Source organism: Mytilus californianus, unplaced genomic scaffold (genome assembly GCF_021869535.1).
Source record: "Mytilus californianus isolate M0D057914Y unplaced genomic scaffold, xbMytCali1.0.p SCAF_4, whole genome shotgun sequence".
In the NCBI taxonomy this organism is placed as follows: domain Eukaryota; kingdom Metazoa; phylum Mollusca; class Bivalvia; order Mytilida; family Mytilidae; genus Mytilus; species Mytilus californianus.
This window is the reverse complement of record NW_026262690.1, coordinates 118,049,482-118,062,324: the sequence shown is the minus strand read 5'-3', so window position 1 is coordinate 118,062,324 and position 12,843 is coordinate 118,049,482. Positions and strand designations below refer to the sequence as shown.

General features: G+C 33.7%; 1 protein-coding gene across 5 annotated transcripts; it reads right to left on the bottom strand.

The window, feature by feature from the left end:
• Positions 1 to 4,603: 4,603 nt before the first annotated feature.
• On the bottom strand, positions 4,604 to 10,458 carry LOC127739255 (lysoplasmalogenase-like protein TMEM86A). 5 transcript variants are annotated; one of them, XM_052250876.1, is made up of 2 exons: positions 10,265 to 10,458; positions 4,604 to 5,426 (listed from the first exon to the last, which is right to left on the bottom strand). In XM_052250876.1, the coding sequence occupies exon 2, from the start codon at positions 5,421 to 5,423 to the stop codon at positions 4,728 to 4,730; it is 696 nt and encodes a 231-aa protein (XP_052106836.1). In that variant the 5' UTR covers positions 5,424 to 5,426; positions 10,265 to 10,458; the 3' UTR covers positions 4,604 to 4,727. The 5 variants fall into 5 exon arrangements, with proteins under 5 accessions (XP_052106836.1, XP_052106838.1, XP_052106837.1 ...); XM_052250878.1 differs by lacking the exon at positions 10,265 to 10,458 and adding an exon at positions 9,186 to 9,241; XM_052250877.1 differs by lacking the exon at positions 10,265 to 10,458 and adding an exon at positions 8,915 to 9,018.
• Positions 10,459 to 12,843: the final 2,385 nt, after the last annotated feature.

Genomic DNA, 12,843 nt, shown 5'->3' with positions numbered 1-12,843 from the left:
ATACGAAATTTTTTGTTGTTACGTTTCAGGATAGAGTTACCAATAAGTGGTTTATATATTGTATCACATTTTTATGCTGCACTTCTTAAAAACACCAAAGTTTGACTGGTCACTTGAACTTCACTCATCCGGCAGTTAAACCAATACTAGACAGGGGTAGCCTTTTGGCTGGGTGGATGTATAAATACACAGTCACGTTCCGTATAAATGGCATGAGTAATAAACCAATGCCTCGTGTGAGGTGAATGTCACATATCAATAACTATAGTCCATATGAAGCAAATTGTAATGCTAATGTTTTGTCACAGATCATCTTTTCTTTTTTCAGCGACAGTCTATATTTCCATACCTTCATTCGATCGACCCACTTTGAAGAACCTACCTATTGTATAGATTGTTGGTTTGTTCTCATCCTGAATATAACTGAAATATTTGCCTCATGATGTTAAGCAAACAACAATCAATCTTAATAACCAAAAAAACCAGCACTTCTGTGTTGACATGAATTATCATAATTATAAATTAACTGTTAACAAAACTTTGAATTTTTTAAATACTAAGGATTGTCTACCCTATGATTAGATTACTTTAGCTGTATTTGACAAAACCTTTCGGAATTTTAGGTACTCAATGTTCTTCAACTTTGTATTTTATTTGGCCTTTTCAACTTTTTTTATTCGAGTCTCACTTACGAAACGCGCTTCTGCCGTAAAAACTTTTTAAGCCTGGTATCTATGATGAGTTTATTTAAAACTAAAATTCTGTATTGGAAGATGCACGTTTGGGCTAATTGGTTTAACAATTGGGCCATAAAGGTATCATAAAGTATTTTTATTTTAAATTAATTGTCGAAGTATAATATATGACTTTACATTTATAACATATTCATGTTTTATGCACCCTTTTCGTTTGCCAGACAATATCTGCTCCCTACTCGGCACAGTGAGGGGGGAGTAGGATTTTGAGCAAGATGAATCTAAACAGCACTAAATGACCTTTTTTAAAACTATGTACAACGTGCAGGTATTAAACAGCTAGGTAAAAATATAAAAAGTTCATCCAATTGATTGTTCTAAAAGATCGGTTATTGTTTCCAGTTTAAAGCTAAAAAAAACTCTCAACTGTAAACTCGTTTCAATTAAATGGTGTAAATAGTTATCAAAGGTACCAGGATTATAATTTGATACGCCAGACGCGCGTTTCGTCTACATAAGACTCATCAGTGACGCTCCGTTCAAAATAGTTATAAAGCCAAACAAGTACAAAGTTGAAGAGCATTGAGGACCCAAAATTCCAAAAAGTTGTGCCGAATACGGCTAGGGTAATCTATTCCTGGGATAAAAAAAAATCCTTAGTTTTTCGAAAAATTCAAAGTTTTGTAACAGGAAATCTATAAAAAAAAAAAGACCATATAATTGATATTCATGTCAACACCGAAGTGCTGACTACTGGGCTGGTGATACCCTCGGGGACGAAACGTCCTCCAGCAGTGGCATCGGACCAGTGGTGTAAATAGTTATCAAAGGTACCAGGATTATAATTTAGTACGCCAGACGCGCGTTTCTTCTACATAAGACTCATCAGTGACGCTCAGATCAAAATAGTTATAAAGCCAAACAAGTACAAAGTTGAAGAGCATTGAGGACCCAAAATTCCAAAAAGTTGTGCCAAATACGGCTAGGGTAATCTATTCCTGGGATAAGAAAATCCTTAGTTTTTAGTCAAACTTCAATTTGTTTCTTTTTCAAACTAGCTTGCTTTTCTAATGACCGGATTTTTATGCAGGTTGTATTTTTTAAATTATTGTTCAGTGATTATATATTTGATATCAAATACTAGAATTGATATAGATAAATTTTATCTGTAATTTACCTCTACAGTTATAATTAGTCAAATTTAATTACTAATAGCTCAAATGTAAACTTAACTTGACCCAAAAATGTTTAGCCCAAAAGATACAGTAGCCACGCATATTATTTAATCCAAATATCTTGCGCCCTTTTTCAGTATCTACAGATTTTCAGGCGACATATTCCCTCTAAATAATCCAGATTTTTTTTCAAATTTACCGAAATTATTTACCATTGTGAGCTGATACTTACTAAATCCATTGTTACGGAATATTAGTCACAAGAAATAGCTATACTTTGTCCTTTCTACAGTCCTAACCCCCTTTCCTCGTTAAGAGTTTCAGTCAGACGGTTTTTCATTAGAAACGCGGATGATGTCTGGTGCTTCTGGTGGAGCTGGAACTGTTTATCGTCTTTAATTTCTGTGTCGTGTTTTGTTGACGTATTTGAGTTTTTTTCGTCCATTTTCTTTTGGTCTTGTATGTTGGTTTTTTTTCGACTTGTGATTTAAGATTGTACCCTTTTCGTCCTCTTGTTTTATTTGTTACTTGACAGTGTTGATAAGCCATTTATTGACCTAAATGTTTTTATGTATATTAATGCGAGAAAAAAACGAATAAAAATCAAATTTCTCTCAAGTACCAAGCATTATGTTTTTCCAGTTTGCACATATATAACTACTCGCGTATTTATACATCCTTTGATTTCAAATGTGTTGGTTTCAGTGTTCTTGATGAAAGTATATCAAGAAAAGCTCTCCGGACGCACCACATTTATATTTCTAGTGTTATTTTCATCTTTATAGACACATATTTTATGTGTGTAACCTTTTTATAATACTAGAGTGTTTTCCATTGAATTTGCTTTTCTTCACTAGGTTTAAACAGATTAACCATTATCTATTGACTATTCCTGAGGAACCGTGTTTATCTCTGCATGGGTTTTGGTGGTGTTCGTTTGCCTCAATCTTTAAATTACTGTGTAGTGTTTTGTGGACTGTTGTCTTTTCGTTGTTGTTTTTTTTTTTTTTTTTTGGACATGGTGTTGTCGGTTTTTATTGATCTTTTTGGTTTTTGGTTTCTTCTCCTGCTTTTTTTCTTATCACAATACTTGGTCGTCCTTTGGGTTATATTCTTATAAAACAAGTAGTTTTCTTCACGGATATATCAAACAAAAGTATGCTAATAATTCGGTATTGCTAATAATACTTTTTACCACGTCTTTTTTTTCACACATTTCACCTTTTCCTATGAAATTGAAAGCTGTCGTGAATGATACCTTGATCCACTGTTATAATTTCCGGTAATGCTGTTGCCTCCCTTTGGGTATACGTTCACACTATTGATTAACTAATCTGATCAGACAGTTTTATAATAATCTGGGTATAAAGATTAAGACTTCTGGCTTGAATAGTCGTCATGGCATGAGGTAACACTTTAGGTCATGAAAAGTTCATTTTTATTTACACTAAAAAGTATCCTAAGTCATATTTACATTGTTAAATTTTCTGTTGTAGGTGCCATTAGAAAGGAAACACATTATATTTCAAGTCCCTTTTATTCTTATTTACAATCGCAATACATATAGTTCTTTAATAGTGGCATTGCTCGAACATTTTGTGGCACGTTACTTATAAAAATAGAAAAAATTAGTCTCGCTCTGCCTTTTTTTAGTTCCGAAACAAGTTTTCGATCAGTATCATTACGGTCAAAATTTAAATTTACGGCTCTTCCTCCAAATGTGAATGCGCTGTACCAATTACAAAAGATGACTGTCACTTTTTCTAATATTTGCTTCAGCACAGGTTGAAGTTTTCATTCCAGTGTGAACATTTTCTTCTTTTTTTTCTCTCGACTTTTTTAATTTTAAAATGTGAAAATCGGAAAGAAATGCTATAATGTTCTGTATGCATATTCTAAACAATTTGCAAAATCTTTCAAAAAAATATATTAGTTGATTTTTTTATTCAGCGAGAAAATACCTATAGGTGATGTTTTTCAATTATCCTTGAGTATATAATACGAACATTACTTATGTTCTATCCTACACGGCGAGGAAACTGACATACATGTATAAGTATATTTTTGCTTTAGTGTATACATGTTCAATGTTTTTTTTTTAATAGTGTCTACATTCTTGTCATAGCTTATTCAATATTACTTTTGCATCCGAAATATGCAAATAAGCTCATATACATGAATTCTAACGTCTCTAAACATCTTAATTCATTAACTTTTCATGAATAGTTTTAATGATAGAAAGAACTAACCATGGGACATCTCAGTTTATTCAATTTTCCAGAAAAGAGTTAATACCATAAACTAAATTATGTTAATTTGATATTAAAACAAATGATGGCGAAATAAACAACAATTGCTGTTTGTTTTTGTTTTTTCTTTAGGTAGTATTTTACTTCTAATAATCTGCTGCCTCTCTAGTTGCACATCAGTTTATAATAAAAATAATTTGACCAAAACGTAGGCTGCGACTACCTCAGACAACGATTACCTTAGACAACTTTGGCTGTTCTGATCATCTTCTCCTTTTTTTCTTTGTCTTTTGTGGGGGTATGCATTTTAACGTTAAATGTATTTTCTCACAATCTTTTGAACCCGAATGTACCTAATGAATGTCCTTCCAGAAACACGTTTCGTGTGCTCTGGAATCGGTATCATATATTTTCATCTGATCATACCACTGAAGTACATACTAATCTCAGAAATCTTGTGTCTGCTGTCATAATGAATATAATGTATTTCACATTAATTTATTGTTATAAAGCTACATATGAAGTTCCAAAAAGCTACAATTAAAGTCTTAGTATCATTTTGAAATTTGTTTTTGATTGTCTGTAGTTTAAGCTTTTATATTTTTTAACTAACTATCTGTACTCAAAGCAAGAAAGAATTGGGCAGAATAATAAGTTATCATCACAAAAAACTGGGTAAATGGTACGGACAATTTCCATTTGTCAACTGCTATCAGGAAATCTGAGAAAATAAACAACATGCTACCGACGCATCCAGCAAGTGCTGGAAATGTTTTTGTTCTTTCATAGGCATTTGTCGCTCTCCAAGACATTATAAGAATCAATGTCATATATATCATAACAAGACAAAACATTATAAAACTATCAATGTCTGCTTGCAATGTCACTGCAAGAGCTATATATCCTAGAATGTACAAATTCTGTAATCTGCTTTTGCCACTGGATGGTTCGAAAGCCAAGATATAGAACAAATGCGCAACACCAAAGGCCAGCATACCAGGAATGAAGAGAGTGGTACGAGCCACTAGTAATGCATCTCCCAGACTGGATGTCAGCAATCCAATGAAAATGAATTTCTTATAGTCATTGTCCATCAGTTTATTCAAGTTTCCTTTAACGGTGGACCGCACAAAATATGCCAACGACCATATTGGAAGGATTTTAAAGAATGCCGCTAAGAATGTTATAGGCGGATATCCTATAAAGGGCTGGTATAAGATGAAGTATAACAGAAGTGTCCCATAAAAAGGGTAAAGTGTTGGTTTTGGCAGATATTCTAACAGCTTTGTCTTCATCATATCCATTTCCTGTAAAAAGAATAACAACAAAATTATTACTTTTTGAAATTCCAATATGGTGTATCTGTGTCATAGGTAACAATGACTATGTTTTGCTTCTTTTAATTACTGTGAGCCGGAGCGGGAACTCCTTAACTTAGTTCTTCTTAGGTTGCTGATGGGGTTCATATGCTGCTCCATCTTTAGTTTCCTGTGTACTGTTTTTTGGACTCAAGATTAGTTGTGCGGGATGTATAAATACGCAGCCTCGTCGGGTCAAAAAAGGGGACGTTAAATCCAATGCCTCGTGTAGAGAGAATGCCAAGTTCTCTGTACGATAAGTATCAATGCAACAAATCTTTTAGGGGCCCGTAGATGGTCTGTTGCAAGACTAAATTTTTCCCTATTCAATATACTCTCATTGTCCAGTGGCAGTCCAAATTTTACGCCTTCGTCCTGCATGGTCGATCCCTCTTACAGGATCTTATCTATTGTACTTATTGTTAATTTGTTCCCGTCCTGAACATGCATGAACCACTTGCCACTGGACATTAAGCAAACAGCAATCAATCAGTCAATTTAAAACAAAATCGGTATTTTCATTTCAAATTTTCGCTTTCGGTCAAGTTGTAGAAAGAAAATTTCCACTTATCGATAATTAATGACTCTGATGATGTCTTAAAGTTTAACAAGAGTCATTACAACGGAATAATTTAACTAACCCACTGTTCTCAGTGGGACTCGTGTTGATAAATGTTTAGTTTCTGTAAACTGTGTTGTGGAATGTTGTTTGTCTGTTTTTTTTGTTACGTTTTATTTTGCAATGGTGTTTTTTTTTCACTTCGACTTATGCTTTGAGATTGCCCCTCTTCGCTCCCCTTTTACATTAATCAGGATGACAGTTCAGATTTAAACAAAATTTGCCCATTAAGACATCAGATGGGCAAATTTTGTTTAAATCTGATTAGAACTGACCACGTGGGTTGCAATCATCGCTTACATCTGATAATTTAACCATACTTGTAAGCAGCCAGGGATCAAACGCACTCGACTTTCGTGAACCCTATTCTTTGTGGAGTAATAATGGGTGGGCCATGCAGTCAGATCGTTGGTGGTTCTCGGGGTTGTAACTCCACCTTTAAATGCTCGATTATTTTTATCACGTAAAAATCGAAGAAAGAAAGGACTGAAACTTCCCTTTTCAAATATTTCTGCATAGATTTGCGCCTAGAGTTTTGATTGTTAAAAGTTTGTTACTCTGTATAATTTGGTCATTGTGTTGGTGAACATTTGCTGAAGTCCATGGATACTTTTTACCTATAATTGCTGACTTCCACGTCGATTTGAACTCTGATGGATACCAAATCTTCTTATTTTAATACTTAATCGATTTTTAAGTGTGTCAGCGGAAGTCTGTTGTATACATTTTGCGAAATTATCACTTTATCAATTTCGTAAATTTGAATGATAACAATAAAATTGAGAATGGAAACGGGGAATGTGTCAAAGAGACAACAACCCGACCAAAGAGCAGAAAACGGCCCAAGGCCACCAATGGGTCTTCAACACAGAGAGAAAATGGATACATGTCAACTCGTACACTATTTTGACCAACTCGTACCCAATATTTTTTTAGCATGATTGTGTTTCATTTATTAGGTTATATCTGGGACTATTGTCAATAAATTATGTCACAGGTTATCTGGAATATTTAATTGTTATTTTCATTTTGCAATTGATCTACTGATATGATTTTTCTTAATGTTTTTTTTTAAACATTTTTGTTTTAAATGCAGCATAAGTCTTTAATTGTGAAGTAATTAATTCATTAGTTTTAACCCTTGTTGGTAAACTAAGAATATATAGAACATCATCTCAAGCTTGAACGATCCATGGAATATTGGAAAAGGATATTTCATACTGAATTTTGCGTTGGAGATGTGAGATTTTTCGTGTTAGTGTATATAATCTAATCCTTTTGAAACCATATGTATATATATCGTAAACGCTATAATTATTTAATATGTATGCCAAATAAATTGCCGTTCAAACAATTTCATATTATCAAAAAATTCTAATGACTAATGATTAGCAATGAAAGAAAATAACAAAAATGATGTATATAAATAAAAATAATATATTGGGTTGAGTTGGTAGAAGTACGAGTTGGTAAAAATAGGGTACGAGTTGTTGAAGGTACGAGTAACAACATAAACGGTACCAATTTTTCTGCACCAGATGCGCATTTCGACAATCAATGTCTCTTCAGTGATGCTCGAGGCCAAAATATTTGAAAATCCAAAGCTTATTAAAAATATGAAGAGCTATAAACAAAAAAGGACCAAAAAGTATAGCCAAAGCCGGGCAAGGAATCAGAGCTTTGCATGAGGGAGATACATTCCTTAATTTTAAATAATTTCCAAATTTTGTGACAGCAAATTTTTAATAACATAAAATCCGTATTTTCATGCCAGTACCAACGTACTGGCTACTGGGTTGGTGATACCCTCGGGGACTATCAGTCCACCAGCAGAGGCATCGAATCAGTGGTAGTAATAACATAAACGGTACCAATTTTTCTGCACCAGATGCGCATTTCGACAATCAATTGTGTACCCCGAGAAAATCACGCACCGGGAAGCGGGCAGACTCTTTCATCAACATGTGGGTAAACCTGACCTAACTGATTTTTGGTTTTTTTTTTATGCCAACCTATTCTATTGCTCTCAACATCTCTACATTTCTCTGGATTTCAAAACTTATGACTTATTTAGTTCCTGGAGGCCTCATATACCCGGGGTGACTGCAAGTGGCGTATAATATATTAGTCCCAGATTGCCCTGTCTTGTGAATCAGTGATTTCCATTTGGGAGACTGGTTTTGGCTTTAGAAGCCAACTTGTCCCAAAAATAGACAGTCAGACATCGGAGCAATCTCCGACTTATAAAAGACCATCGAAATGAATTTGATATGGGAGAACTCTAAATGATTAATGTATTAGAAAAGATTGGGATAAACAAATATTTCACCCTAAATAGTGAACCCGGAAATATATCTTTGAGTCTCTACAATATGACATAATATCAATATGTTACATCACTTCATTGAAATATAAACTCATTCTTTGACAAGAGGTAGGCCGATATAGTTGAATAATGACACTTATTGACATAAGTTTCTGAGTGTGACACAATGCCAAACAATTACCATTCATTCGACACAATATATTAAATGCGCATTGTACAAATATAATTAATCGCCGATATTTTTTATGAATGTTTTTAAGTTTTTTTTGTTGAACTACAAAGATATAAATTTCTCCTACCATGTTTCAAGTACGAATATCCTTCATATATTGTGTACAATGGGGTGTGTCACACTCAGACAGACAAAGATAAAATTAATATTTACTCACCTTGAAAATACTATCAGCAAATCTCTGCAGTAAACTTATAAATGTATAGTCATGTGGTTGCAAATAAGGTACAAGCGAGATTTAAATACATTAATAGCTTTACCTTTCACTTTCAAATAAATTTAAAACTAAATCAGTCTTACTCTAGCATTGTTATTAAGTCGACTTTTTACAAAGCTCACATATAATTGCACAATTGCGTATTATAAATATTGAACAGGTGTTTACGTATATTTGGCACTGCTTTATTTTAAACTCAACAAGTATGATCTTTTGATCTTTATACCATTCAAATTTTACAGTCCGTATATAAAATTATTAAATGTACTATGTCATAAATCTCCCAATAAACTAGTAAATATGGATTGTTTCACCTCTTAGTAACGCTGAACATCCTACGGATCATTTTGATAAATCCATCTAACTTTCTCCTTTAAAGGGCGTTCCCCTTGAAAATCTGAATAATAAAGTACTTTAGCTTATTCTGCAATTTTGCTTAATTGTATTTTTTATGCCTACTTAGCTGTTTATGTTCTTTACTTTGAAAGAGATAGTTTTGAAAGACCATACAGTAACCCTTAAAGTTATCTATGCATGAAAATGAACATCAACCCAAAAACACAAAAAAACCAAAGGAAATCTATGGTCAACACTTTTCTAAGCGCCAGATATTCGCTGTCAAAAATAGTTGCAGACGAGGTGAGTTAGTTTTCGCCATTCATTCCCACCTTTAACCGAGTTTTTATCGTTCTTTATTGATTGTCACGTGTTCTATCGTCAATAATCGATTTTCACGTGTTCCATCGAGCTCCATCTCACGAGGCTCGATGTAATACACGTCACGGTCAGTTGCAGACGACATAATATGTTTCAATCGTATACCGTTCTGAACGATTGGATAAGTGCAGTTTCTTTCTAATAAAAAAAATCACTTGTGGGTATATTTTTAAACGTTGTGTTTTCTTGTATATTGTCTAATGTACGTTTACCCCATACCTGAAAATTATATATTGATATTTACGCAGAAGTCTACACCATGTATCAGCATAAATTGCACGTTTAGTAAGCTACTAAACCTTTAAAGGTACACCCGATATCATGATGATGATATTCCATAAGTCGACAGACACAAAATATCAATGGTGATGGTAAACATGGTAAAGGAATTAGAAAATTAATAGTTTTTTTTCAAATATTTTTTTATAAAAACAATACTGATTTGAATTAAAACTACTGTATATCTGGTGAATTCTGAGGGAAGCAGGTTAAATTAGTGCCTATAATTTTTATGTAAATCAATTAAATCTAGAATTTCATCTCTCATCGGTTTCCAACCTTAAATGGATAAACCAGTCAATCAAAAACATTGAAAGTAAATAAAACGATCTGCAGTTTTACTCATTGATTATAATAACAAATAATGTATATTTCTGATGCATTGTTAATGGCTTACCTTGGAATGTCGCTATCAGATACTATCATGACGGCTCCACTGTTCAAGGCTAGTGCAACAATGTCCTTGATTATGACAACTACCTGCACAACGAAGTTACATCAGGAACAAGTATTGATTGTACTGGCAGTGCCTAACTTTCTCAGATTACATGCTATACAAGCTTTACAAAGTAAGCTCATTTGTCAGCAGTTGTCTATATTATTGATTGATATTTTCTACACTACATATAGATCTTAGAAAGATAAGAACGTGAATAAGATAGCACATGGTTTTACTTGTATATATATATCATGCTGTGTTGTCTTTTTAATCAATATGTAGTTATGTCTGTATTGAAATCAGTTAAATAAAGAAACTGAATATTCCTTTAAAACTGCATCCCATCACAGGGGCTTGTCTCGGGGATCATAATTTATATTATATGAAAATATTACATACATGTATTAAACTAACTCTTCAAGTAGTTGACTGGTATGTGAATACTTTTATCGACAGAAGGTCTGTATACAAGATGCCAAAAATGTCAAACATAACGCAAAATATTGTTTTGAAGCTTTCATTTTACTTAGCCTGTAATTATGAATGATGCTAAAAGCCTTAAGATTGATTGATGTTTGCTGATCGAAATCTAGTGGTAAATATACGTGCACATTCAGGACGAGATCAAATTATCAATAACTCTTATTAGTAAATTATTGATGGCCGTTGACATGAAGATTGAGAAATTCGGACTACCACTGAAAACGAAAGTGTGTCGGATAGGGTCAGACATGGTCTTGTAACAGATCTCACTAAGACTTCTTAATGGGCTCTTAAACGTGTATAAAACGTTGCACTTTCCCTACACGATGCATTGGATTGAACTTCCCTATTCCGACCGGACGTGGCTTCGTTTTTTTGGATCAAGCATAACCAAACGGATTTCTCTTTATGGATTTGACAGCCGGGTCGTGGGGATAGAACGGGTGACCATTTCTAAACCCCAATCAATATATTGAGTGCCAAAAAATTGACCGAATGTCAACTCTGTCCCATTGAATTGGAACTTTAGTTTTTGTATATCAGTAAAGTACAAAGATCATCAACAGAAATGTATCTAAAACATCACAGACAGTGCAGACGCATCAGACGGGTGTGCAGATATCTTCTGTGGCTATCAGTCGTTTTTCTTTTTTTGCCATGGCGTTGTCAATATAAAACAGAAGATGTGGTATGATTGCCAATGAGATAACTCTCCACAAGAGACCAAATGACACAGAAATTAACAACTATCAGTTTATTTTCGACTTGTGAGTTTGAAAATCACTTTGGTGTTGCTTCCTTTTTTGATATTGATACACCGATACCGAATGTGTGTCGTTAGAACCGCTTTTCTAAATCAAACTTCATCCGGAAATCTCGTATAATTATAAGGTTTGAAAGCAATATATATGTGTGTAAGTACATAGAACTGTGTACCCGAAAAAGGCCAAATACCAAATACAAATGTGAAGTTGAAAGAAAATATTAATACAAGATTTGCAGAAAGAAAATTTAAGTACAAATAAATATTGAATATATGGGTAAAAGGGTAGAATCTGTTTATCTAATGATATATGCAATGTATCATGAAAAACTCGGGAGAGGATTTGATATCACACGCAACAATGTAATCGACTATGGTGGTTTATGAACTGGTTACCTAACTGGTAGTAGACAGTATCATGCAGTCAGCTTTGGGTTCTTAAACGTGCAAAAGATATATTAAAAAATTCAAACACAATAATAACAAATTTACCATAATATTAAAACTTTGAATGTTATCTACCCTCTATATTTACTACTGTTCCGTATGTACTTTAGCTTCTCGTTTAATAGTGCCTTTTTTCTAAAACAATGTAAGTTATTAATGCAATTTCTTATTTTAGTAAAGAAAAAAATCTTACTTTGTGACAAACCACATTGATTCAACAAACAATCGATATTTCAATCAATACTAAATGTGAAATTCTACTGACGGACTGATAGTTCATCTGGCCGGCAAATAGCAATTTGAGCTGTTGACATCACTTTGCGTCCGTCATTCGTCCGTCTTAGTAAACTTTTTTTTAATCTTCTCTAAAACAACTTTGCCAAACTTGACCTGAATGTTCATTAGGGAATATAGTTTAAAAAGCACATCTGGAGATTTAATCCATTAACAGAAAAAGGTCGCTGTCGCTAATAATAAAACACGGGTAAAAGTTTTGCCTAATATCTCAAAGACTATACTAGTATAGCCGTCTGATCTTTAAATTAAGCGCGATTGTGTCCTGTCCCTATCATTATATTTTGGCTGCCTGGATTCGCATGACGCTGGATGGTGAATTTAGCTGTAGCATAGCAGGAGACGCATACCCTATCAACGAACCCGGTTTCTCTTCTTGTGGGGTTCATGCGGTTGCCCAATGTTTTCACTTGGCTTGTATATTCTGTTGTGTGGTTTCAGAGGGGTTGCGATGGCAAACTGTTTGTAGTATATTATTGCCAAAATTCTAAATTCAAAAGGGCATTACTCCTAGAAAAAAACATTGAATCATAATTTCTGCATAGTATGT